Below are 25,867 nucleotides of genomic sequence, written 5' to 3'. Positions count from 1 at the left end.
CTAAGGCTTTCCCAGGTTGTTTGTTCAGGGATTTTTTGGCTAGAGAGGGCCCAGGTCAGGTATGTGAGCTCAAGATCTCTGTACTGCTACAAATAAATAATCTATTATTTCTTACAAGGAAAAGCTGAAGAGGCTGGTGACTGTGGAAGGGGCTTTGGCTCTGTGTTTAATGTGGAGGCATTAAACAGTGTTTAACATTGCAGGCTGTGTAGCTGTGCCAGAGCTCCCTGCACTTCTTTGGACAGTGCTGTGAACGAGGCTGAAACAGGACTGGTCCTGTCTGGGAAAGCTTTCCAGGGCTGGGCTGAGGCACTGCCACTGCTCAGGTGCTGTGAAGGAGCTGAAAGAGGTGAGGTGCAGGGCTAAGGAGCTCCAGTCTGCGTGGTCCTGGCTCAGACAGGAGGCAGAGGAGGGACCCACTGCCCAGCCTGAGGCAGCTTGGACGAGGCACTTACAGATGCAGCTCCTTCTGTCTTCATCCAGCTTGTGCCCAATGTCACAGCCACACTGGAATGACCCTGGCAGGTTCTGGCATGTGTGTTCACACCCACCGTTGTTTGCAGAGCACTCATCCACATCTACAAAACATAGGACACTCCAGTGGGACAGGAGCAGCGACAGGAGCCTGGCCATGCAGCAATTATAGGCTGGTGGCATCCTCTCTGCTAAATATGTGAAGCCATCAGCTCTAAAAATGGAGTTAAACCACCTCAGGGATTAGGGATGCCTGGGTTTCAACAAAAAATGTGCTGGGCTTCAGTTCCCATCCATTATTAATTGTGTAGGAACAGGTGGGTGTGTTTGGCTCCTTCCCCTGGGAAATGTTGAGAGCTTTGGAAGTGAGAACAATTATTAGGGGGGTTTTTCCCCACATTCTTTCTGTTGAGAAGGTGACTCATCAGAAAGCTGGCAGGAAAACTGGTAGGAGCTGGGAGAAACTGGAAGAAAGCCTGGCTGTTCTCAACCAGGTAGGAGAATTTCTTGTTCTCCTAATTAAAAGCTTCATTAGTCACTGTCTTGGCTGTGTTTTATACAGACACTGTTATTTGTCTTTATGCCTTGGGTGAAAGTGATGGGCAGTGTTGCCCTCTGGGGTTGAACATCAAAAGGTTTTGTGAATTAGTGGGGTCAGCTCACTCTGAGTTAGCCCAATCTCACCTTGATGTGTTCAAAAATCCCACTGCCCCTCTCCAGTTGGGCTGGGCTTAGCACAGGGGCTAGAACCGAGCTGCCCAACACTAAACAAACTGAGGAGAGTGACAACGGGCAAATTAGAAGTAGAGGGACCTATTCCCTGTGTGTCCCTGGCCCTGCCTGGAGCCCAGGGAGGTGCTGGCACTCACCATCACAGCCACAGCCATCGGTGCTGAGCCTGTACCCGGCATGGCAGGAGCACTCGTAGCCCCCGGGGTAATTGTAGCAGTCTTGCTGACAGCAGTGAGAACCGGTGTCACACTCGTTGATATCTGAGACACAGAGGGTGTTAATACACTGCAGAGTGGTGGCAGGAACGGGTAAACTGCTCCCTGATTAGTTCTGGGGAGCTTTTACTGATCTGCTGCCAAATGCTGAGCCAGAATTCTCCAGTTCCTCCTGAAACCAGGGAGCTTTGTGTTAACAGATCATCCTCCCCATCGAGGGAGGAATCCTGAGTCCTTGAGGGAAGCTCATTCCGATTCCCAGCTGGGGATTGTGGTTACAGGTTTCCTGTCCTTACAAGCAGGGTAACTTGTAACTTGACTGACGCCTGCTTAGGGCAGTTTCATCCGGGAAAAACTAATTAGTTTGGAAGTCATAATTACTGGCCAAGTCATAAGTGGTGTCCACATATATCTTGAGGGAAGTTTGGGGATATCTTTGAGCAGAGCGGTATTTCATCTGCTCTCACTTTCCATCAGTTTCTATCCTCTTTAGCCTGTTTGAAGTGCAGATACTCAGTAACCAAGAGGGAGCCTGACTTAAGATCCCAAAAGGGATCCTCATCTTTACCTGGGATGTGCTTGGAAATCAAGGTCTGGCCTTTTCCTGTTCCTTACCAGTGCACGACTTCTGGTCCTCTTCCAGCCTAAAGCCAAAGTTACAGGTGCAGACTGGGCCAGAGCTGGTGTGGTGGCACGTGTGGGAACAGCCCCCATTGTTGGTTTCACAGCTGTTCACAATCTCCATCTCTATCCCTGGAAAAGGCAGCCTGGTTAGGATCCTGTGGGACACATCTGCACACACCGCTGGCCCCTGCCTGCCCCCGGCGCCGTGCCCCCACCAGCTCCTGGCACTGCATCCCTGCTGAGGAAGGGGATCTGCAGTGGGAAAGGATGGAAATAGCTCAGCACAGAGGCCACTGCTGGGCTGGGAAGTGAGGTATAAAAAGAAATCTCTGGATCTCACGCAGCCTCTGAGGGACGGGGTTGTGGAGCAGGCCCTGGACAGTCTCTGGGACGAACAGGCTGCGGATGAAACTGCTCTCACTCCTGCCAAGCAGCAGCATGTGCTGCCAACCAAAAGTTGGCTCAGCCTCAGAGCAGAGCTGTTCTGGTGCCAGGCAGAAATGGGAGCAGCAGAACACAGCTAAGTAGGGAAACATCCAGATGCCTACAGCGAGAATCGTTAGCTCCTGACATGTCAAAAAGCGGTCGGCGCAAACATCAATTGCAGCCATAGATCATCCGAGCTTGGCAAGGGTTCTGTAAACTTGTCTAGTTAATTAAGCTTTCTTAAACTAAAAGGAACTTGTTTCATGGAGCTTTGACTCAGTCCTGAACATCAGGAAAACAATTTCTGCCTTCAAGAGCACTGAGTTTTTCGTGCATTCAGACCCAAGGAGGATGAAAGAAAGGGAGCTTGATGCTTCCCAATGGATCTGTGCTCGTCAAAAACAAAAGCTGTGCCACAGTGGAAGACTTTTTTCAGATTTCGTGATTGTCATCCCTCTCTTCCCTTTTCTTATTAAAGCAGCACAAACAGGGTTTTGCTTAAAAGAAACGTGCTAGGAAGGGCAGGGAGAAACCTTTCATGTGGAAAGGCTGCTTTGCTGACCCCAGGGCAATGTCAGTGTCATGGTGTGAGATTGGCCATGTCCCTAAGAAGAAAGCTGTATCCATACTTAGGCTCTTCAACCTCATGTCATCATCCTGGTGCCCCATATTACTCTGTTTGATGCCTTTCAAGACCCGTTTATGGCCTGCAAAGCCTTGCCCTCCTACCCTTGCCAAGCTCCAGCAGCTGCACAAGGGGACCCTCACAGCTCCCAGTAACACCAGCTGCCAGCACTGGGACTGCCACGGTGGCTGTCATCTGTGAGGGGCTGGTGGCTCTGGCTTAGCCTGGCCCTGCTGGGGTGCACCAGCTGCATAAAGCTGTGAGGACAGTCCAGCTCACTCTTGCATCACAGAGTTTATTTCTTCCCTTGATGGGAGCAGATGTGATTCCTTCACTGGCTCAATTTGTCCAGTGACACATTTGCAGCTGACTGAGCTTGTCCAGCAGAGTCCCCAAGAGGAGCACTTTGCTTATTTGAAGCCAAATGGCTCCAAATCAATTCCCTTAACCAGCTAAAGTGGCTTTGTGGTGACTTTAAAGATCAGACCAAGATTTTTATCTTGGTGGGGGAGTAAACAGCCCAAAAACTGCTTGTGAAATCCTTCAGCAGAGATTGCCACAGCTTGGCCCTGGCGATTCCCAGAGGGCAGTGACAAACATGTGCCTGCAGCAGCCCAGGTGTGCCCTGTCCTGCTGGGCAGCGCTGAGTGTTGGAACCCTGGTCACTGAGAATTTTAGACTTTCTGTGCTGACAGGCACTGACCCCCAGGAGAACACTGCATTGACCTGAGGCCGTGGAGAAGGCTTCCAAAATGGAATGATAGAACTGGGATTGTGGCTGTGGAGTTTGAATAGAAGTGTGTGATATCACAGGGTGGAAAACTTAGAGTTTTAGAATATAGGAATATATATAATGCAAGATGGAGGTTTTAGGGCAGAGACTGGTCCTTCTTCTTCACCTTCTTCTTCAACTTCTTCTTCTCTTTCTCTTCTTCATCTTCTTCGTCTCCTTCTTCACCTTCTTCTTCTCCTTCTTCTCTTTCTTCTTCTCCTTCTTCTTCACCTTCTTTTTCATGGATTTGGGTGGTATTGTGTAATTGGATAAAAAAGTCCACACTGCAGGCACGGGTGGTTGGTTATTAGGTTAAAAGTAAAAATAATTTAGGTGTCATTTCTTAATTAGACAGTTTATCCTTAAAAGGCCCTGGAGAGAGAGAGAGATGGGGCTCCATTTTTAGTTTGTTAGAGTGAAGTTCTGTAGAACTCAGGGTTTGTGAGACTGTAACTGAGATAAAAGTAATAAACATCTGAGTACCAAAAAGAAATACCATCTCCTGCATTTAATCCCAACCCTGGCAAAAGGAAATTAGACTGGACAGCTGAGCCCGCAGTACTCACGGTAGCAGCGCTTGCCATCCGCCCCCAGCTCGTAGCCCGGGTTACAGGTGCACTTGAAGGAGCCCCGGGTGTTGAGGCACTGGTGTGCACACATGGCCAGCCCCGTCAGGCACTCGTTCACATCTGGAAGAGGGAGAAAGCCTAAGATAAGTAGGCTGAACCTTAAACATCCTTTCAAAGGACTATTGTTATGGTATTTGAGTTCTGCACTGATTTCTTGCACCCTGAACTCTTTGTTGGGGTCCAGACCAACAAAGACACAGAGTTAAGAGTTTGGAATTGCTGTAAAGCTTCCCAGGAGATGGGATCACATGACAGTGGGACAGTCACAGAATCACAGAATCAATTAGGCCTTAAAAGACCTTGGAGATCATCGAGTCCAACCTTTGACCTAAAACTGCCTTGTCACCAGACCATGGCACTCGGTTGCCACATCCAGTTTATTCTTAAATAAAGAATAAAAGATGGTGACTCCACCACCTCCTTGGACAGCCCATTCCAGCACCTGATCCCCCTTTTGGGGAAGAACTTCTCCCTAATGCCCAGCCTGAATCTCCCCTGGAGCAGCTCTGTTGTTGCTGACAGCTCGAGCAGGGCTCTTGCACAGACCCCACCTGAGCCACCCAAGGGAAGGCGTGTGCTTCCCTCCACTCTGTTCCCACTGAGCACTCCCTCACCCATCAGACACAGACCTTTTCCTCCAGGGGAGCTCTGCAGGGCACTCACCTTCGCAGGCCTTGCCATCAGGGGCCAGCTGGTAGCCGGGGTGGCACTCGCAGCGGGCGCGGCCGCGGTGGCTGTGGCAGCGGTGCATGCAGCCCCCGTTCCTGTCAGAGCACGGGTTCCTCACTGCAGGCAGAGCACAGAGCCCGGGTCATCCCACACAGATCCTGCCTCTTGTGGCATTGTGGCAGAGCAAAGCACAGAGCAGCAGGAAAGCCTGCAGTCTGTGGAAGCCTGTTCTGCAGCAGGCAGAAAATCCCTGCTCCACCCGTTTGGGAGGATGTACACACTGTGAGATCCTGCAGAAGGCTGGAATGAAGCTGGGTAAAACCCTTCCAGCAGAAGCTTGGCATGGGCACATCCCTCTGCAGAAATTACACAGCAAGTGCTGGCAATTTGCTCCAAGTGCTCCTACCCAGAGGTTTGCCAATGTCTGACCTGCCCCAGGACCAGGACAGATGCTCCAACCCCCACTGACTGCTGCGTTTGTAACATCCCAGTTGTTCCTTTTGCCGTAGCAACTTCACAGCTCAGGACTTCCCTCCTTCCTGCCTTTTGAATGCCAACTGCCATGAACAAGAACAACCTTGTGTTCTGTCCCCTTCAGCTTCTCTCCCTCCTGAGCCAGGAGCAGGTCAGCCAGAGAGGGAGAAGATCCCACCCCACTGCCACGCTCTGCTGTCCCTCCACTCCCACAGCAGCCTGTGCCTTCATACAATTTCATTTTTGTTGGCTACAACTCCTCCAGCTCTTCCCATCCCTTTGGAACAAGCCGCAGGATATGTCCATGACAACAAAACACAGAGAGTTTTTACTGGAAATCCCCCAGTCTGCTCTGCTGGACATCTGAGCATCCCCATCCCACAGCTCCCAGCTGGAATCCATGGCTCCCCAGCCCCCCAGGACTCACGGACACAGCGTTTGCCATCCTCGTGCAGCTGGTGGTTGTGCCTGCACTGGCAGCGGTGCTGGGCCAGGGTCACCTGCACACAGTCGTGCTCGCAGCCACCGTTGTTCAGGGCACACGAGTTCAGAGCTGCGAGGCAAAAGGACACAAGGTTTGGCACAAAAGGAGTTTGGGTGGCACCTAGGGACACAGGGACACAGGTTTGGCACCTGCATTGAGTGAAGGGCACCCTCTTGCACAGGACCATGGTAGACTGCACACACTCGAAGCTCGTGTGAATTGAAGACTGGAGCACATTCAGTGACAAGTTCATGGCCAACTTGATGAGCAAGGAGGGTGTTAAGTGGGAGCTTAAATCCAGTGGGGTTTGGTGCTGCAAAAGCCTGTGGGCAGTGCAGGACAGGCCACCCACCACCGTGCCAGGTGGGCACCCTGCTCTTTCAAGGCGAGATCAGCTCAACAGTGTTGGGTGGAATAAATTATGGTGACCCCACCACCTCCTTGGATAGCCCATTCCAACACCTGATACCCCTTTCAGGGAAGAACTTTTCCCTAATGCCCAGCCTAAATCTCCCCTTAAAATGGTTCTTTCCCACCATAAGAGGCCCCGGCACTCTCCCTGAAGGTGGTTCCAGGACACAGGGAGCTGGGTCAGGTCCTGTCCAGCACTACATGGGAGGGAAACAGGTTTCCTGCCAGGCATCCGCCCTCTCCGAAGGGCGCCGTGTCAGCAGCCAGACTTCTGTGCTGTTGCTGAAATTCCCATGCTTTAGTTCCAGGACAGTCCCTGCAGGTGCAATGGCACAGTTGGTTCAAGCCATTACTGCTCAGAGAGTTGTGCTCAGGCACATGCAGGTTTTCCTGTAACAAAAAACGAGTTTCTGGCTCCGTGATGTGCAAAAGTCACCGAGCCCCAGCAGGTGCTGCCAGTTGTGGGAACACTCAGGGAAAAATGTTTTAACATTCATCCAGTGTGTCCACACCTGTACCAGGTGTAACAACCCCCAGCTCAGGGCTCTGACCAGGAGATTTCTGTGTGGAACCTGGGGCATGTGGGGTCCCTGCTGCTGTGAGCAGCGGTGTCACCGGACAGAGCACACGGAGATCCAGCAGCAGGAGCTCTGATTTCATCCTCAGTGCAGGCAGGACTGGGAATTGAGCTTCCAAACTGGAGTTCCTGGCCGTGCCACAGCTTTTCTGCGTGGCCTTGCACAAGGAGCCTGGCAGATTCCAAACAGTCAGGAAACAGAAGGTTTTGCCTGGGCTACGGCACAAAACAGACCCCGTGACCATCTCTCCCCAGACTGATCCTTCAGGTGATCACAGTGCCCTCCACAACCTCCAGAGCTTTGGAAGCAGGAGAGCCTGGAAAGCAGCTGCCAGCAGAAGTCTCTGCTTATAACACACCTCTGAATCCCAAGGCAAGTTGGGTCCTTGCTCTTGTACATTAGTGAAAACAAATATTTGGCTCAGGACAAAAGCTGGAGTTCCTGGCTGTGCCACAACTTTTCTGTGTGGCCTTGCACAAGGAGCCCAGCAGATTCCAAGCAGTCAGGAAACAGAAGGTTTTGCCTGGGCTACGGCACAAAACAGACCCCGTGACCCAACATGTGGACTCCTCACAATCCTGCTATCATTAATCAGCCCAGCAACAGCCTCCTCCTCCTCCTGTACTGTGGGATGTCTCTGAAGGATCAGCAGAGGAGTGGGATGTTTAATTGGGATGTGAGCACCTTGCAAGCAGCCAGGGCACTGTGTCAGAAGCTTTGTTTTTACTGCAGATCTCCAGGACCATTGACCTCAGATCCAGGAGGAATTTGAGCTGGGAAACAAAACAGGGAAGGACTGTCTGGAGTTGGATTCGTGGACTCTGGTGGAGAAGTCATTTGGGATAATGTCATGCCTCCAAAGCCATATAAGTCCTCTTTTGGAGCACTGGATGTCTCCTGACTTAACCCACCCAACTCCTTATGCACTGAGCTTCTCCAAAGAGAGGTGTATCTTATGAGAATTGGGAAATTGCCCTTTAAACCCTGTTCTGTCTCTCAGGAGCCACCAAAGTGTCACAACCCACTGGGCTGGTGGAACATGGCTCAAGCTGGCCCCAGTCCAGGATGGAAACCCAGCCCTGGCTCCCATAAGCTGAGCAGAACGATGAGCTCTGGTCTCACACATTTCTGACCTATTTTTCAAACTCCAGAATAAACTAATGTGCTGGCTCAGAGGAATCTTATAGGAAAGCTAAAAATATCTCTAATGAAAACCATCTCTCCCCAGACTGATCCTTCAGGTGATCACAGTGCCCTCCACAACCTCCAGAGCTTTGGAAGCAGGAGGGCCTGGAAAGCAACAGCCAGGTGCTTGTCTCTGCTTGTCACACCTCTGAATCCCAAGGCAAGTTGGGTCCTTGCTCTTGTACCTTAGTGAAAACAAATATTTTGCTCAGGACAAAAATAAAAGCAAATATATATATATATATTTTCATTTTTTTTTCTGCACGCCCTTCCCCTATAAAAAAAAAAAAAAAAAAAAAACTTTGACTCAGAGCTGAGGATCACTCTCATTCCAAATGTTAAAATAACTCAGCTTCTCATTTTATGCCTCCAATTAGTTAAACAACATTTGGGGGAATAAAAGCAGCTTGACAGGGTCAAGATTTTGCCACACAAAACATAAGGCTGGAGCAAGAACTTGGGGTTTATGTTAGTTGTGCTGGCATTTTTTTCCTTTAATCCATTTGGAAGGAAACAACAGAAATACTTCACGTTCCTGAAAAGCTCTGGGTCAGAGTTACAATACTCAAGCTCTAGCAGAGATGGGTGGTCATTTAAAAATATTCCAATACATTTAAGTGTTTAATAACATATATTCAAAAATAGCCATAAATAATGTGCTCGTTGGAGTGCCTTTTTTTAAAATAAAAAAGAAAACAAGTCAAACAATGCTGATGCCTGCCAAAACATTCCTTCATCTGGGAAAAGCACTGGGCCAACATGGAACAAGCCAATGCATCTTATATCTAAAATAACCTCCCAGGATGCAGTTATTTGGATTAATTTGAAGTTAAAATAAGGGCCTCCTTGCAAACTCCTACAACTGAAAAAAATCGAAAGTCTGGGTTCTTGCAGACTTTCAAGATTTCAGGAGAGAGAGCCCATGTGAGGCTGGGTCTCCTCAGCTGGCTCCTCGCAGTCACAGCCAGCAGACCTCGCTGCTGGCCTTGTTTTAATTACTGCTCGGGGTTTTTATTCTGTTTACAGAACCACTCTAAAAATATTTCCATTCCCAGATGCTCTGCCGAGCTTAACATTTCTGTGACAAGGCTGCCAAGCCCAGTGTCATCCTGTACATCACACAGATTTTTGTAATTACAGCTCAGACAGATTTTCCACAGATGATATTTCAGTGTCTGAGAGAGGGAGGTTCCTTCCAGCCCCGCTGTCTGAGGGGAGTGCAGTGCTGCTGGAAGATGCTGTTCCCAGATTCTGACCCTCTCAGGCCTGGGAAATGGATAAAGAGGGATGCAAAGGAGGTTTTTGCTGCTGACTGCACCTGGGAATTGGATCTGTGCAGCAGCAGCCTAACACAGGAGTTGATTTAGTACCTGATCTCTGCACCCTCCAGCTGCCCTTCTGATTTTTCCTCTCTCTTCTCACTTCTCCTCTTTCCTCTCTCTCACCTTTCCTTCAGAGACAAGTGATTTGCCACCAGAAGCAGTGAGCTGATACCCTAACAGTGACTGTGAGCAGCTGTAACTAGAACTGAGCAGGATGTTCCTTCTGCAGCGTCACAAAAACCCCCAGCGATTCTAAGAAAAGGCCGAAAAATGTGTGACTGGGCAAAGAAAAAGTCAAATTCCCTAAAATGTGCGAGCTGTCTGCAAAATGAAAAGCCCCACCAAGCACACGTGGTCCCTGCACACACAGTTCAAGCCCACACAAACCTCCTGACATGGTCCTTCTGCTCATTATATCACCCCTATCACTGAGATTTCTTCATTTCAAGTTCTCCTAATATAAACAGGGATCCATCATGTAATCCCAAACTGATTTATCCTAACCTCAGACAACTTCCAGAAACATGTTGTGTGTTAATCCAGACCATCTCCCCGCTCCTCAGGCCAACAAAAGCAATTGGCTCCCATTAAACCCCTCTGCCTTGGCCTGGCCTGCATCCCTCTGCTGAAACAGTGGAGAAGGACCTGGAGATGTCAGCTTCCTGCCTCCTGCCCATGTGGTTCTGATAAAGAAAGAGGTAATTTCAGGACGCCCAAGGCCTCTCTTTGTTCTTTTTCACTCCTTTTCTCCCTCTCTCAGCAGCGATTTGGACAAAGACACAACAAAAGGATCCTGCACAACGGAGCTGCAGAGCACCAGCTGAGAGCTGGACACAGGAAAGGGGTTTTAAGCCATTTTTGTACCCTCCCTAGTCACAGCCCAAGGTACCAGCTAACCCTGGAAAGCTGCCTCGGCCATGCTGGCGCATTGTGGGGGAATTGTGGATTGCCGATCCACCATTGGAGCCTTTGTGGGTTTTGCGGGGACCAGAAAGCATTTAAAGAATGAGATCCGTGATTTGACAGCCCTTAATGAGAAACTTGACTGCAAAGGCCTCTTTCTGTACCCAGAACACTCTCGCTGGGGCTGTCAGGAGCTTCCTACTGCCCAAATTTGTGCTTGTCCCAGCGTGGAGCTGCGAGCTTCCCTCAGCAGAAGGACAAGGATGGATGGATGGATAGATGGATGGATGGATGCATGGATGGATGGATGGATGGATGCTCACTGTCTCCAGTTCCCTTCATTCCTGGCCTATTCCCTATATCTAGTGGCAATATTTTGTGTTTTAACAGCACAGAATCTCCACAGAAAATGAGAGGACATCCCAACTTGAAGAGAAAAACAGCTTTGAGCAGTTACCCCAAATCCCTCAGAACTGACCACAAGGCAGCCTGGTGTCTGTGGGTAAAACAGGACAGCCACAAACACCAGCAGAGGAGGCACCTCTGAGCCTGTGCTCTGTTCTGAGTTTTTCTAAGGAAAAGATGTTCCACCCCTCCTCACAACTGGTTCAATGGGTTAGTACAGAGTTCTGTGAAGGTGTGACATATACACATGCACTGGCAAAAATGTGTAAAGAGAAAAAGCCAGCAGTCCTGAAATGAGAAAGCCCCATTTTAGATCCTGCTCTGTTGATATTTTAGAAACATTATTAGATAATTATGCAGTGAGAGGTTTTTATTTGCCCTGCCTGGTCTGCTTTGCTTTCCTGGGTGCTCTGGATCCCAGGGGTACCAGCACTACAAACTCACTGCAGATCCTGCAGGCTCTACTCCCCAGAGCTCCAGAAACTGCCCCACTCACTCCTATGGATCAGATTGCATGAACAGAGACCTCTCTCACTTTTGGCAGATGAGTTCTGGCTAATATTTGCTCATAAGTTTAATGCAAAGCAGGTTTGCAGCACTGGGCAGGGGCAGCAGGAGCGGGGCAGCCCTGCCTGCCTGGATCCTCAGCTACCCCAGCAGGGAAGCCCGGAGAGTGAAAGAAAACTATAAAAATTCCTCCTTAAGAAGAGATTCCTCCCTCTAGAGATCCATTTTAGGCTTTCCCTGAAAACAGTTCCACCTTCTGGGGCTGGGGCTGGCACTCCTGATGTCAGCCTGTCCCCCGTTTCATTCCGCAAGGCGCAGGCATCTGCGGGATCGCCACAAGAAAGGGAGCAACATATTCCAGAGGCAATTAGGAGATGACAGACCACAGCACACTTACATGTGAGCAGCAGCAGCTCGTCACCCCGACACGAGTGTTGGAGCTCAGTGCTGGCTGCCAGACTTGGCTTTTTTGTCCCTTATTTGCCATCTTTTTCCTTCTGGATTTTCCCAGAGAAATAAGGGGATCTTGCACCTTGAATCTCACTTGTTTGGGTGTCATTATGTACTGGAGGCAGCTGTGGCCAGATGTGAGCCAGAGAAGAGCTGGGCATGGTGGGTACAGCTTCCCTGGATGGATTTTTCCTGCTCACATCACCATTCCCAACTGGAACACACAGGCAGACTCTGGAGCGTGACTGTGTTCCGAGAAAACTCTGCGAACACCATGGCCCGGGAATTCTTTCCACTTGCATGAAAATATCCCTCAAATAGTGGAAAAATGTGTCAAATGAAGCTGTGGGGGAGAAGTGGTTTAATTAAAACAGCCACAGATGCTGGAGGCAAACTCCGAGTTCCACTCTGAGCCTCCAGTTTGAGGCAGGCAAACAACATTTCAAGAAACTGGCCCCAAAATCAGCTGCAGGGCAAACCTGGTGCCTGCATGGTGATGTTTGGACAAGCACCATCCAAGAGAATGCACAACCAGCATCCCAGAGAAGAAGGTTTTGGATTATTATGGCCACAGTTCCACACACAGCCACGTTTACTGTCTGTCTCACCTGCTGCCCACAGCAATGCTGTGAAAATACTGAAATTTTGGGGAAACACTGAGGTCAAAATGAAGCCTGACTTGAAATTTCTTGTAATTTTTTTTACGTATCTGTTCTGAGAATGCCGTATCTGATATATCCTGAATCAAAAAGCAGAAGCACCAAAGCACTTGGGAGTTACTTCTCCTGAACCAGAATAAACTCAGGGACAGCAAGGCAGCCCCAGGTGTACGTGACCACAGGGAAGAACAGCAAATATTTTGAACCAAGGGACAGAAACAGTGAGCGAAGACACAGGGACACAGAGGAACACACAACCCATCAGCATTATCTCACATTCAGGGCACAGAGGATGGGAGGGAGTGAGGAAATCAAGGTTTTCTGTACACTGCCATGGATTTACTGGTAGGAAAAGGGCTGCAAAGGGAGGTTGCCAAGGGATTTCCAGGGGAGCCTTACCGAGGCAGGTCCTGCCGTCCGTGTGCAGGCGGAAGCCGGGCTGGCACTCACAGTAGAAGGAGCCCAGGGTGTTCACACACCGGTGCTGGCAGCCCCCGTTGTGCACCTGGCACTCATCAACATCTGCAAACAACACAAGGGAAAAGTGGGCAAAAGCTCAGGGGAGTGGGCAGGAGGGTGTCTGAGCTCAGGAATATTTATCCTCTGCTGCCCTACTCTGAGGAATGAAAGCAAAGGGAACAAGATTGGCCATTTTGTTATGTTCAGTCAGTCAAGCTATTTGTGAAATTCCAGGGACAGACCTGCAATCAGTGAACAACAACCACAAAAACCCAGTTTGATTTGTCAGTCAGCACAAACCATCCTCATCTGATCACCTGCCCATGGCCACCTTGCCCACTGACTCCAAGATAATGGATTAATTCTTCGTTTACACTTCCTTTCATAGTGTAAACTATGAAATTTTATGTTTCTGAGGAATTTTAAGGAAATTTTGAGTTTCTGAGGCAGATTTCTTCCTGTGCCATAATCAGAAACATGGAGATGATGTGGACAGAGCTGCACAGTTCCTTAATTCCTGCCATTTGTGGGTGTGCACAGCTGTGCACCTACACAGCCTTTCAGACTGGAAAGGATCAGAGGAGGGAACCACATCCCACCCACGAACAGCAAAACACCCAACCAGCCATTCCCTTCTCCATGGAGAGAAAAACTTCAGCAGCTTTGGGTCTCTCCATTTGGGTTTTTCTTTGGGTTTCTCTTTGCACTTTCTTCACCTCCAGCTCACCCAAGCCCCTCCCAGCAAGGACAGCCCTGAGCCGAGCTCAGTTCCCATCTCTAAGAAGATAAAGAAACATTTCCTGAGTGAATCACGGGGCGTGGACCCGGCCGTGTCCTCGCACGCCAGAGGTGCAGGAACGTGCCCAGCCCAGCCCCAGCAGTGCCCGGTGCCCCAACCCAGCTCTGCTTCACCCACAGCTCCCACTGGGCAGGAAAAGGGCACCAAAAAAAAAAAAAAAAAGGAGCAACACAGCCTCAGCTGAGCCAAATTTTACGTTCATCAGATTAATTGCCAAGAAAATCAGCCAGCAGCAAGGGAAGGTCTGGGTCAGGCATGGAAAGGGAAGAGTGGGAAAGGTGACGCCTGTTTGAGTCTTCTGAGCTTTCCTCAGAGCACTTTTCTTAGCAAGGCTTAAAACATTAAAACATAAAGCTCAGAGGTCATAAAAACCCCTCCTGTCCCAGGGAACTCCCAACCTTGTCTTGGGGTGTCCTGCTGCACTGGCCATGCTGGGCTCCTCCTGCAGAGCTCCCACTGCAGCTGTGGTCTCCATTAACCCAGCAAAATGCTCATTTCTGTAATGCCAGCCCTTTGCTTTAGTCACTGGACTGAGCCTTTTAGGAGGTTTTGGTATTTCCTTCCTGTTTTATCCAAGACACTTAATACTGAAAGAAAGGAAAATGAATAGATTTTTGAGGTGAAACATAAGCTTTGAGTGATGCTCCATGAAGAGTGAGCCAAAGCCAAAGTGGCTTTTCAAGGGGAAAAATATAATGGCATAAGCCTGAGATGCTGGTCAAAATACCTAATTCTGATTAAATCATTTTCCTCTGCACACACTTGGGATACTGCAGAGCCCTAGAGTCCCTGAGGCACTCCCTACTCATCTCTGTGGGCAGGATTAGCTATTAATACACAGAACTGGCTCTATTCAGCTCAAGAACAGGAAAACTGGGGTTTGGGAAGGTCTTGTGTAGCATAATAAAGTTTCTTGGTCTGAATTTAAATGACTATTCCATTTCTTCCCTTCAACTCTAATCTGAAACTGTTGAGAATTCACTGTCCAAGAAACTCAGTGATGTGTTGAGTAAACTTCTTACTTTCACCCCATTACTCATACTCAGTAATTTTACATCTCCTCTCTCCGTGTCTCCTCTTCCCCCTTTGTACTTTTCACCCTCTAAATCTCCGTGATTGCAGAGGGTTGTCCCCATCCCAACCCCCTCCTGGCCCAGGACAGCGGCTGTAGCTTCCCTGCCCCATCCCAGAGTCCCTCCTGGAGCCTCTCTGATCCCCTCTGCAGTACCAGGGAGATTTTGGGACAACCTGCACGATGGTGTGACCAAAACAAAACTGTCCCCGGGGGCAGATCCACCAGCCAACCCTGGCAGCAGCAGCAGCACCTCCAGGCGTGCCTGAGGCTCAAGCCAGTGAGTCAGCTGGGAATATGGACTGGGAAGCAGCAGGAGCTGCCCCCGAGGCCAGGAGGAGCAGCTCTGTGAAGGGTCATGTTGCCCCTGGTGCAGGTCCTGGCAGCAGGACCCGGAGCCCTACGTGACACCGTGTGAGCTGCGGTTCGTGGCACGCCGGGGTTATTTTCCTACTGGAGAGCTGACAAAATCTGGTTGAAATTAATAATACCAAAGGAGAGAAAATGAGAAGCATACAGGCTTCTCTCTTCAGCTGACTCTGAGCAAGCCAGAGCCGTGCCAGGACAGAGTTTGCCAAGCCCTGCTCTGCATGCACAGGGCAGTGGGTACCAGGCAAAGCCGACTGAGGCAGGAGCCCAGCGCAGCAAGGGCTGGGGCGTGGGGCTTGGATCAATGAGATAGCAGAGATATTAATCTCTGCTGTGTAAAGAAACTGCAGTTCATGTCTTCTGCAAGGAAGGCTCATCCCAGCCTCTTCCCTGAGCAGGAACAATCCTGACACCTCAAACACCTACGTGAAGTAACACAGGGAATACAGCATTCAAACACAGGGAAGATGAACAGAAAACCAAAAAAAAAAGGTTTGATTAGAGACCTACATGGAGTAACACAGGTAATACAGGAATCAAACGCAGGAAAGGTGAACACAAACCCAAAAAAAAGGGGCACAGAGCAAGGAGATTGCTTTGGCTGGCTGCACTCCCTAAACACACACAGGTCCTTCCAGAAGGAATACTGATTTATCTCCAACAAGAGCTACATGTCAGGGGGAAGAAAGTGGCAACAGCAGCTCTGCAAAGTATTAAATATTTGATAGGGAGGCAGTTTATCTCCTTGCAGGGCTGAGGAGGAGGCGATGGATCCCAGCTGGAAGCACAGGCAGGAGAACACTGCGGAGGTTCGCTCTGTCTGGCCGAGCAGCAGTGCCAGGCTTTAATCCCTGCAGCAATTAGCCTGGATTACAGAGCAGGGCTGCAGGGAAAAGGCTAATTAAAATCCATCGAGATGAGCATGTGTGGGATTTAGTGACTCTATCTTTCCGGTACCAGTTTGTTGAAGATAATTCAGCAATTTCAAGGAGTAAAAAGACTGGATGGAGAGGACCCAACAGTTCCTGCTCCTGGGCAGGGGAGCACAGCCATCCCACACTATGGACACAGATCAAAATGAAAAACCCCTCGGCGTTATTTCATTTCTTGCATGTGTCACACAGTCCCAACATGAATAACCTGAGGAATTCGGATGCCCTGTTATTCCACACTCCCTGTGTGCAGGCAAAACAGCCATGGCAAGGTCCAGCAGTGCAAGGAGGCCAGGGGAGAGGACAATGCTTCATGTCCTCTCTGCTAGCCTGGAAGTTTTTTCCTCCTCTAGGCTGAGGAAGGACAGCTGGGAAGGAAAAGGCCGTTTGGGGCAGTCAGAGCACCTCCACACCCTCAGCTTTCATCTCATCCTAAGCCAGGCATTTGGGAAAGCACTTAAAGAGCTGCAGGGAGCTGTTGAGGCCAATATTCCATCCACTGCAGGTGGGAGATGCCCAGAGCTTTCCCACACCACCTGGGCCATCCCCAGCAGCAGATTCCAAAGGCACCTCAGGAATGGATGCATCAGTTTTAGAACAATCTGCTGGAGTGAAAAGTCTGCTTTGCCTCAGTCCCTGGTTTTGTCCTCAGCTCACCTTTTCCTGCCCCTGAGCACTGGGGCTGGAAGAGTGGCCCAGCTCCCACTTGTGCTCCCCTGTGTGCCTCAGGATGGGGCTGTAATTAGGAATTACTCAGCACGGAGCAGAGGTGCACGCAGCAACAAGCACCTGGACTTGCTCTGGACTTGCTGCTGCTCTCACCCTCTCCAACCTTCTCTCATCACTGTTTTACCCTGTTCCCTAGTCAGGCTGTCACTCTGAGTGAAAGATCTCCCTGTGGATTCCCAGACACGGACCTGGGAATGGAAGCCCCGGGTGGAAATGCAGGTCGCTGTTGAAGGAGCCAGTGGAACACGATCAAACAACAGCTCTGCTGGTTTCTGGCTGCTTTAGAGGTTCACAGAGAGGATATCACAGCACCAGGTTTACTTCACTGTGCTGATGGATGTGAGTCTCCAGCAGAGCACAAAGCCCCTCCTGGAGGGGTGGCTGAGTAAGGACACAAACCCAGCGCTGCCATCGGCCACTGCAGCGACACCGGGCCCCAGCAGAGCCCTGTCTGCACACACGGGGCACATCAAGGCACCCAGACCTCAGTGAGAGCCACACCGGTACTGCACAAAGCACCTCCTCCCTCTCCTGGCGCACACAAAGCTGCCGGTGATGTGCACACAGCAGAGCTTTGTGCCTTGTGGCAGCTGCCAGCTGAGGGGACACGGCTGTGGGGACGTGTGTGCTGGCTGGGCAGATGGGAACTGCAGGGAAACCAGCACACAGACCCTAAAAATCACACCAAGACAACATCTGGGACTCTAAAAGCGCACCAAGGGAATTCCTCTTACCTGTCAAAGAGAAGATCAGGCAGCGAAGGAGAAATTAACCAAATTAAGCAAACCTACAGTGATACCAGTTTAGGGTGAGAAAACCCCTCAACTGTGCAGCCCCAGAGGTACCTCACAGCGGGGATAAAGCCAAGCCTGCACAGAGCTACCTGTCCATGGAGCTGAGAGGAGCAGAAACAGGATCAGGATCCGAGGAACTCTGCATTAGGGAAGAGAAGGTTGGATCCAGCACAAAGCTGGATCTCAGGAGCTTGTCTTGGAGAGTTACTTTGAGCCAACACAGTTGGATGGAGACAGCAAACACCATCTGAGTTTGAGACAAACATCTGATCTATAAATAACAAAGCAGCGACTCGCCCCTTTCCGAAGGTCTGGCACATCTCACAACAGTTCTGATATCACTTTATAACCGACTGCTTGGGGCATTTATTTATTAGCATTATCCCAGGATGAGATAATGCATTCCTTGATGTCTACATTACGCCCAAGCATCGCAAGTCATTAGTGACCTTCACATATTCTCTATTATTTCCTAAATCCCCACAAGCTTTCCCTGCTGTGGAGGCAGCTGAGCACACACAGAGAAGGAAGGGGAGGTGCAGTGGCAGAACTCACACCTGGCTCCGTGTCCCCCTCTCCCACCCCATGTGAGCCACGTGCCATGGGAGCATCAAGGGCTCCATCCCTCCACCTGCTCCGTGGGAAGTCTGGCCAAGCGCTTCCCACACTGCAGCAGGCTGGGAATTGGCTTCCAAAAGACACTGAGGCTGAATGTTCCAGTGCAGTGATCCCTGACACGGCTCCTCTGCCTGCATCCCCCAGCCGTGCCCAGCTCCTGGCTCCGGCCACTGCTGCCAGAGGATTCCCCTTGCACAAAACCCAACCCCAAATAACACCGAGCCCTGTCCTGTGGGAGAATCTGCAGAGCAGCACTCGCACAGCCCCAGCAAACACACAGCCTCACCAGGAGAGATAGGCACCATTTTCTCATATTAAAAACTTATCCAATCTCACTTTTTGCCCTGGACCGGGGTGAGATCCTTTGGAGCTGAGGAAAAAAAAACGAATCTACAGACCTTAGCAAAATGCATGCATTTGGCTTTTTAAGGAATGTGGCACAGGAGCTATCTTTAACCCAGCTGGACAGCAACAGATGTGAAGAAACTCCTGTTTCTCTCCCCTTCTGCCAGAACTGATTTTTCAGAGTAAGAAATGCACTGAAGAAGAATAATAACTATAACAATAGTAATAATTATAGTAAATTATAAAATTAATTTAAATTATAAATAAATAAATGAAATAATAATAATAATAATAATAATAATAATAATAATAATAATAATAATTTGATAGAACAAAGCTTTCAGCTGAGGGACCCGGGGACAAACCCCTCGAGGCAGAGCCCTCCAGGGAGCCTCAGCCCGGCTACACAGAATCCGCCAAGAGCCTGGTTCTGAAGGGACCTTCCCCGGCCACCCACGTACCTGGCCGCAGGTCGGGGTACCCCGCTCGCCCCAGGTAGCAGGGGTAGCAGCTCCTCCACAGGTAGCGGTAGTGCTCGCCGGAGGAGCCCGGGATGCCGCCCAGGCAGCCCAGGCACCACAGCAGCGCCCAGGGCCGGCCCATGAGCGCGGCACGGAGCGGGGATGGAGCGGTACAGAACCGGGCTGGAACGGGACGGGGCAGGGATGGAGCAGAGAGGGAGCGGGACAGGGCAGGGACTGAGCGGGACAGGGCAGGGTGGGAGCAGAGGTGGAGCGGGATGGGGTCGGGATGGAGCAGGACGGAGCAGGGATGGAGCGGGACGGGGCAAGGATGGAGCGGAGATTGAGCGAGACGGAGCAGGGATGGAGCGGGACGGGGCAAGGATAGAGCGGAGATGGAGCGGGACGGAGCAGGGATGGAGCGGGACGGGGCAAGGATAGAGCGGAGATGGAGCGGGACGGAGCAGGGATGGAGCGGGACGGGGCAAGGATGGAGCGGGACGGGGCAAGGATAGAGCGGAGATGGAGCGGGACGGGGCAGGGACGGAGCAGAGATGGAGCAGAGGTGGAGCGGGACGGGGCAGGGACGGAGCAGAGGTGGAGCAGAGGTGGAGCAGAGATGGAGCAGAGGTGGAGCAGAGGTGGAGCAGAGGTGGAGCGGGACGGGGCAGGGACGGGAGCGGACGCTGCCGCCGCAGCGGGACGGAGCAGAGGGATGCGCGGGGCGGTGCGGGGCGGCTCAGCCGCGGGGGCGGTCCCGCTCCGCCCCCCGCAGGTACCGCCGGGCCCGGGAGCGCCCCGGACGCCCCCGGCACGGCGGAGCCCTCCCGGATGGGCGGGAGCTGTCCCGGGCACTGCCCGGCCCCGGAGCCGATCAACGCGACCCTCCCGAGGCGAGGGCGGCACGGCAGCATCCACCCGGCCGGCCCCGGGGCTGGGCTTGATCCTCCACCCTGAAATAAACCCGCGGATTTGCCCCAAACTAAGCTGAGGAGGGATGGAAGGCGGGCAGGGAGGATCAGGATCTCCCCCCGGAGCACCAGGCTGGTGTGGGGTATGGGAAATTAATTTATTAGATATTTGAATAATTTAGTAATTTGTAACTGTTTGATTTTTGTAATGTTCAAATATATATATTTTTAATGGTAGATAAATTGTTGTGACATTTTTGTTTGTTATTGTTAGGAATTTTGTTTTGGTTTTGATTATGCCCGGCCGGCCCCGGGGCTCGGGTTGGTCATCCACCCTGAAATAAACCCACGGATTTGCCCCAAACCAAGCTGAGGCGGGATGGAAGGCGGGCAGGGGGGATCAGGATCTTCCCTTGGAGCACCAGGCTGCTGCGGGGGACGCCAGGGTTCCACCAAGCAGGGAGTGTTTCACTGTGGAAGTGCCTCGTTACCATCACACCTCCCCAAAACAACGCCAGCTGCTGAAACAGCACCCAACAGCAAACCTGGGCTGGGCTGTTCTTAAAATAACGACAAAAGGCAAAGCTTAATCACCAAATTTAAGCTGAAATGAGGAACAGCCACTGCGGCCGCTCCAAAGAAAACCATAACGCTCATTCCCGTTTCCTGCAAGAAAGAGAATTTTGTTTTACCTTTTTCATTAAATAAGAAGTAGGAATAACTTTTTGGATTTTCCAGAGGCACACTCAAAAGCCTCATTTAACTTTCTGGAATGTTTTGAAACAATGTGCTCGCAGGGCTGAGCTGGGGGGAGCAGGCCCTGCTACTTTGAGATGTTTTCACAGTATTATTTGGCCATAGTAAAATTCCAAATTAAAACTTGTGGTTTAGGCTGCAATGAATAGCATTCCACAAAAAATTTTGAAACAGGCTGAATCCAGGAAGAAAATAGGGATTTCATGCTATTGCTGCAGCAATTTCCAAAGGAAGGTGGACTCCAGTCACGAGTCCCCTTTGCTGATTGTTCCAAGAGCAGTTTCCTAATGTTTCAGGGACTACTTCAGCTCATCTTAATATTTACACAAGGCAACAGCCCACATGCTTCTCATTAATAGTTTCATTTTAACAAAAATAACAGACAAATTTTTGGGTCAGTTGGTTTGTGGAGAAAAAAAAAAGCGACCTCTCTGAAGGATGCTCTGAATGTTTGGAAATGGTCTGGAGAAGTCCAGCCTCACACACCTTGCTCAAACTGCCTGGTGGGTCCAGCAGAGTCCCCAGGGAGATGCTCAGCATTGGGAGAGTAAAGAGATGGGCCAGGAGAAGGGGAAATGTCAGAGGGGTCACTGAGAGCCACCAGCAATTCCATGGGACTCCCCATGTCCCACACTGAAGCCCTGCCCTGTTGTGCTGCCTTCCAACAGCCCTTGCTGTGCACAGACACGCTGCCACCCTGCCAGGAGCCACTTTAAATCTGTTAAATACTTCACCCATTCCAAAATACCCCGTGGCAAGACATGGATTGTCCTTGCTGGCCCAGACCAGGTCCTGGGAATGCTGCCTCCAGCCCGAGGCACTGCCATGGGGAGCTCTGACACCGCTCCTGTAAACATCTCTGGAGGTGCTGACAAGCAGAAATGAATGTTGCCACAGAGCTGTGAAAAATGGGTTAGGCCGGGTTCCTCCGTTCAGAAACGTTACCAAGACTTGTCTATCTTAAATTATCCTTGCCTGGAATGCAGATGGGTTACAGTGAGCAGCTTTTCAGCGAGTCCCTGACTCCTCAGGCAGCCACCAAAGGGACCTTTCCACTGGCTTCAGCACCTGGGAATTCCTCTTGCAGCTCCCAAAACGAGTGTGACTTCTGTGGCAAACCTGCTCAGTCCCCTTTCCTTGGGGTGTGACAAAAACCTCACCCCAGTGAGGTTAATATAATGTAATTGATAATGCTTGTGCTGCTGCACATGTCCTTTCTATTTAGGGATGGAAGGGAAAGTGATAATTGAGGATGGTTAGCTTCTGTGCTTGGCAGCACCTTGTGAAGTCACACTGCCAGTTGTCAAACTGGGAAGGAGACTATGCAGAGTCACAGATGGGAAATGAACAGAGACCCATCTATATTAACAGCACTTAATTAATTATCATTTAATAATTAATTAATTATTCCAAAATGTTGAAATAGCTAATCAAAGAGGCCAGAATTACTGAAGAGATTGGTAAACTGACAGAAAGTCATAATCCATATCCTCATTTAGGTTGTGGCTCCGTGTCCCACAGGTTTGATCACAAAACTGAGACTACTCCAGGCTGGGCTGGCTCCTTGAGCCTGACTCCAGGCTCAGACTCCTGGAGACAGCTCAGAGGTACAGCACAGGCATCAAAAGCACATTGGGCTCAAACACAAACTGAGCCCTGCTTATGTAATAAGTTATGCTTGGCCAGGTCGGAGCCAGCTCCAGCTTCCTCGTCACCTAATTTACTTCAGCTGATTAAGTACCAAGAGCTGTTTGGAGTATGGCAACACGTGAGGATCTGCAGCAGGTCATTACTGCAGCCTGGGGAACCAGCCAGGAGAGCACCAGCATCCTCTGACAGGGACAGGGATGGGCTGAACTCCTGCCTCTCACAGTATTTCATTCAGATTCAGTATTAAAATGCTTGTATGGAGCCAAACAAATCAGAGCTGGTGATGTGGTGTTTCACAGCTCAAGAGCATCATGAGCCCCAGAGTTAATTCATCCCTGCACAGGCACAATCAACCTGCTCAGGTAAAGAGGAGTGCTGGAATCTTCATCCTAAACCCAAAATAAATCCTAAACTAAAACCTAAAACCAAACTAAACCTAAAACCAAACTAAAAAAAAAAAAAACAAACTAACTAAAAAATCCCTAAACCATGAATCTAAAAATACCCTAAACACTGAAGCATGTTTCTTCTGACATTAAAAAAAAAAAAAAAAAAAAAGGATTCCAGATAAAAGGAAATGGCCAGATGGAGACTGGGAAAGCAGAAACATTCAGGAGATGGAACATGGAAGAGGCGAGGAAAGGAACAAGCTGAAGGATGAGGTCTGTGATTTAGGGCCAGCATGTCCTGGGCTGCATGCTCAAATATATTCCAGACAGGTTTTTGAACTTCTCTATGTGTAATACTAGCTGGGAACTAAAATGAGACCCCTATGTGCTGAATCAGGTTTATGTTTATGCACAATTCAGCTAAAATGTGAATTTTCATTTACATTTGGAGCTAATGCCCTTGTCCTATGAAGGCCATGAAAAGTACAAATATACTTCTCTATGTCAAGTGGTGCTTAGAGGGATAAAATAAACAAGAGCTTGTGAGAATTGTGGTTTAGGGGTTGGTTTATGATGTTTTCTAAGAGCTCTCCACTGCGCTGCTCCAACACGCCTGCTCCTGGGGCAGGGCCCAGGGCACATCAACACCTGAGCTCCCCTAGAACCTGCCCAGCCTCAAAAACCATGGTAACACAGGAAACCTGTTTGTTTCCTGTAAAAAACCCAACACATGACGTCCCCAAACCACTCTGCAGACAGCTTTTCCACTGGAGATCAGATTAGAAATACAGGCCATGCCCACAGCTCCTCCTGGCACTGATTCCAGGAGCAACTGGGCATCCCTTTGGATGCAGCCATAAGGGATGCCAAGCCCCAGCCCTGTCCTGTCCTGACCCAGCTGTTTTGCTTTCCTCATCGCTGCTCGCCTGGAAAACAGCAGCAGAAAAATGGTATGAAGTGCTTTGTTTGGGGCAGAGACCAGATATTTAAGAGTTTCTCCCAAACTTGTTGCATTTGTGATTCTTTCTGAGAGTGTTCCCTTCCTCCCTGCAGAGTGAACCAGCACCTCATCAGATGTGTACTATTGATACTGGTCAAAGAGAGTTATTAGCACATAAACTGCATTTCTCTGCCACTCTGGATCACTCACTCCAAGCTGGTAAATAAGGATGGGAGCTGGTGCCACCTGGGGACTCGGTGCCAGCACTCAGGGAGGCTCTCAGACCAATCCCCAGTGGCACAGCACTGACTTGCTCCTCTCCTGGTGGCTTGAGCAAAGCAGGCCAGCACTGGATAAATCCCTGCTAACTGTAATCCCTCTGGCTCAGAAGGGAAAACAGGCTGGAGAGGCAAAGGCTGCTGCTGGAGGCTCTTCAGGGCAGGAATCACTCCATAACAAGGTGCCAGCTGAGGGATGACCAGCAGTGCCCACCCACGAAGACATGGACCCCCAACCCCATGTTGGGCTCCTGTGGCTCCCCAGGTGCCACATGTGGCCACCCCACCACTCCTGACAAGCCTGCTGAGCTCCCACAGCCAAACACAGACAGAGTTTTTTGCCTTTCTTTGCAGGGCTCAGACTCACCCTCCATCTGAGGTCCCAGACTGCAGCCAACCAACCCCAGTATGAGAGGAGCTCCTGGGTTTGCCCTGTGATCCTGCAGTGGTTCCCCACCTGTGGAAAAGGTTTTACAGCAACTTCTGTGAGCCAGAGAGAAGTTTGATAAGAGGATCCATCCTTACCTCTGAAAGAATTTTCTGCCAAGGTCATTGACATAGAAACCAAGAAATAAAGAAGGATAAATAAGAGAAACCTGCAACTGCCTATTCCAAAGAGCACTTGGTTTGTCTCTCGTGACCAATAAGTGTAAACTTATGAGCTTTGTAAGAATGTATAAAAAGCATGCATGCTAGAATAAAAACAGTTTGAAGCCTTCTGAAAATGGAGTGCATTGTTTTGTATTGTCTCTGTCTCAACGACACCCACCCACTGCCTGTGTTTCTGCTGGGAGTGAAGCCAACACAATTTAGGCAATTCTGGGCAGGAAAAGCAGCACATTGAGCTACAACATCCTTCTCCTTCTGACCAGAGGTCAGGTTGGGAAGCTCTTGAGTGGCTGAGATGAAGTTTTTTCCTTCAAAACCTCTCCTACCCTAGCAGCACACTCCGGTCCCTGGTATTTTCCTGCCTCTCCACACAAAGCTGATGCTATTGCAGAGCAGTTTGTTTAGCAGCCACTTCAGAGAGAACTCTGAAAGTCCCAGCTTGATGTCACTGCGAGCCAGGAGTCAAATCCCAAGGATGAAGCCTTTTAAGTGCTGACCTCTGAACCCACAGCTCCTCTTCTTGGGCCACCCTCAGGAGAGGTGTGAGCTCCAAACCCTCCCAGCCAACACAGGGCTCCAAATATCTGACCCTGTGGTTTGGAGCTCAGGCAGCTTTATTCAGGCTCCATCAGGACTCTGACCAACACAAGCTGAATATTTTTGCAAACTGTAAACATTAATCAGTGCCTTAAACTCTCCCCGTCTGCACAAACACAGACCCAAGCCCGTCCTCTCCTGAAAACATGTGAGAGCACGTGGGGAGTTTGGAAAGAGCTTCTTATCTGATGTAAGAATAGAAATTAATGTAAAAAGGGGTGAGGACAGCAGGGTCCCCCCGCTGACACAGTAGTGGGGTTGTTTGAGAAGTGCAGCCATGGGGGAATAACTCAACACCAGCTTTGCTGGGGTGGAAAGATTTACACCTGAGCAAAGCACTTGAGTGAGGCAGACCAGTGCAAACTCTTCTCTCACTTAATTTAAGGCTTAATTTAAGGCTTAATCTTCCCTAAGTGTCCTGTTTTGGCATGATGAGACCTGCAGACAGGGCAAATCCACACAGGATGGATGAGGGGCTCCAGGATGCACTCAGGGCGCCCACTGCTCCCAGACACAGAGTTAGAGGCAACGAGGGAGAAACAGGGAGAAAAGAGCTACAAATTATTCCAAGAATATAAGGGATTCACAATGTCCCCCCTAAAAGTATAAGAAATA

The 25,867-nt window shown here is 50.1% G+C and overlaps 1 protein-coding gene across 1 annotated transcript in view; it reads right to left on the bottom strand.

Annotated features, from left to right (window-relative positions):
• Positions 1–19,290, bottom strand: part of MEGF6 (multiple EGF like domains 6) — a 40,489-nt gene extending 21,199 nt beyond the window's left edge. Inside the window, exons 1-8 of the mRNA XM_068171643.1 lie at positions 19,123–19,290; positions 12,944–13,066; positions 6,068–6,193; positions 5,161–5,283; positions 4,435–4,557; positions 2,037–2,174; positions 1,344–1,466; positions 456–578 (exon numbers count right to left, since the gene is read on the bottom strand). Coding sequence (XP_068027744.1) covers positions 456–578; positions 1,344–1,466; positions 2,037–2,174; positions 4,435–4,557; positions 5,161–5,283; positions 6,068–6,193; positions 12,944–13,066; positions 19,123–19,264 — 1,021 coding nt within the window. The 5' untranslated portion in view covers positions 19,265–19,290. The remainder of the gene's footprint in view (positions 1–455; positions 579–1,343; positions 1,467–2,036; positions 2,175–4,434; positions 4,558–5,160; positions 5,284–6,067; positions 6,194–12,943; positions 13,067–19,122) is intronic.
• Positions 19,291–25,867: the final 6,577 nt, after the last annotated feature.

Source organism: Anomalospiza imberbis, chromosome 23, assembly GCF_031753505.1.
Source record: "Anomalospiza imberbis isolate Cuckoo-Finch-1a 21T00152 chromosome 23, ASM3175350v1, whole genome shotgun sequence".
In the NCBI taxonomy this organism is placed as follows: domain Eukaryota; kingdom Metazoa; phylum Chordata; class Aves; order Passeriformes; family Viduidae; genus Anomalospiza; species Anomalospiza imberbis.
The sequence above is the reverse complement of the archived record's forward strand: the minus strand, read 5'-3'. Positions and strand labels throughout refer to the sequence as shown.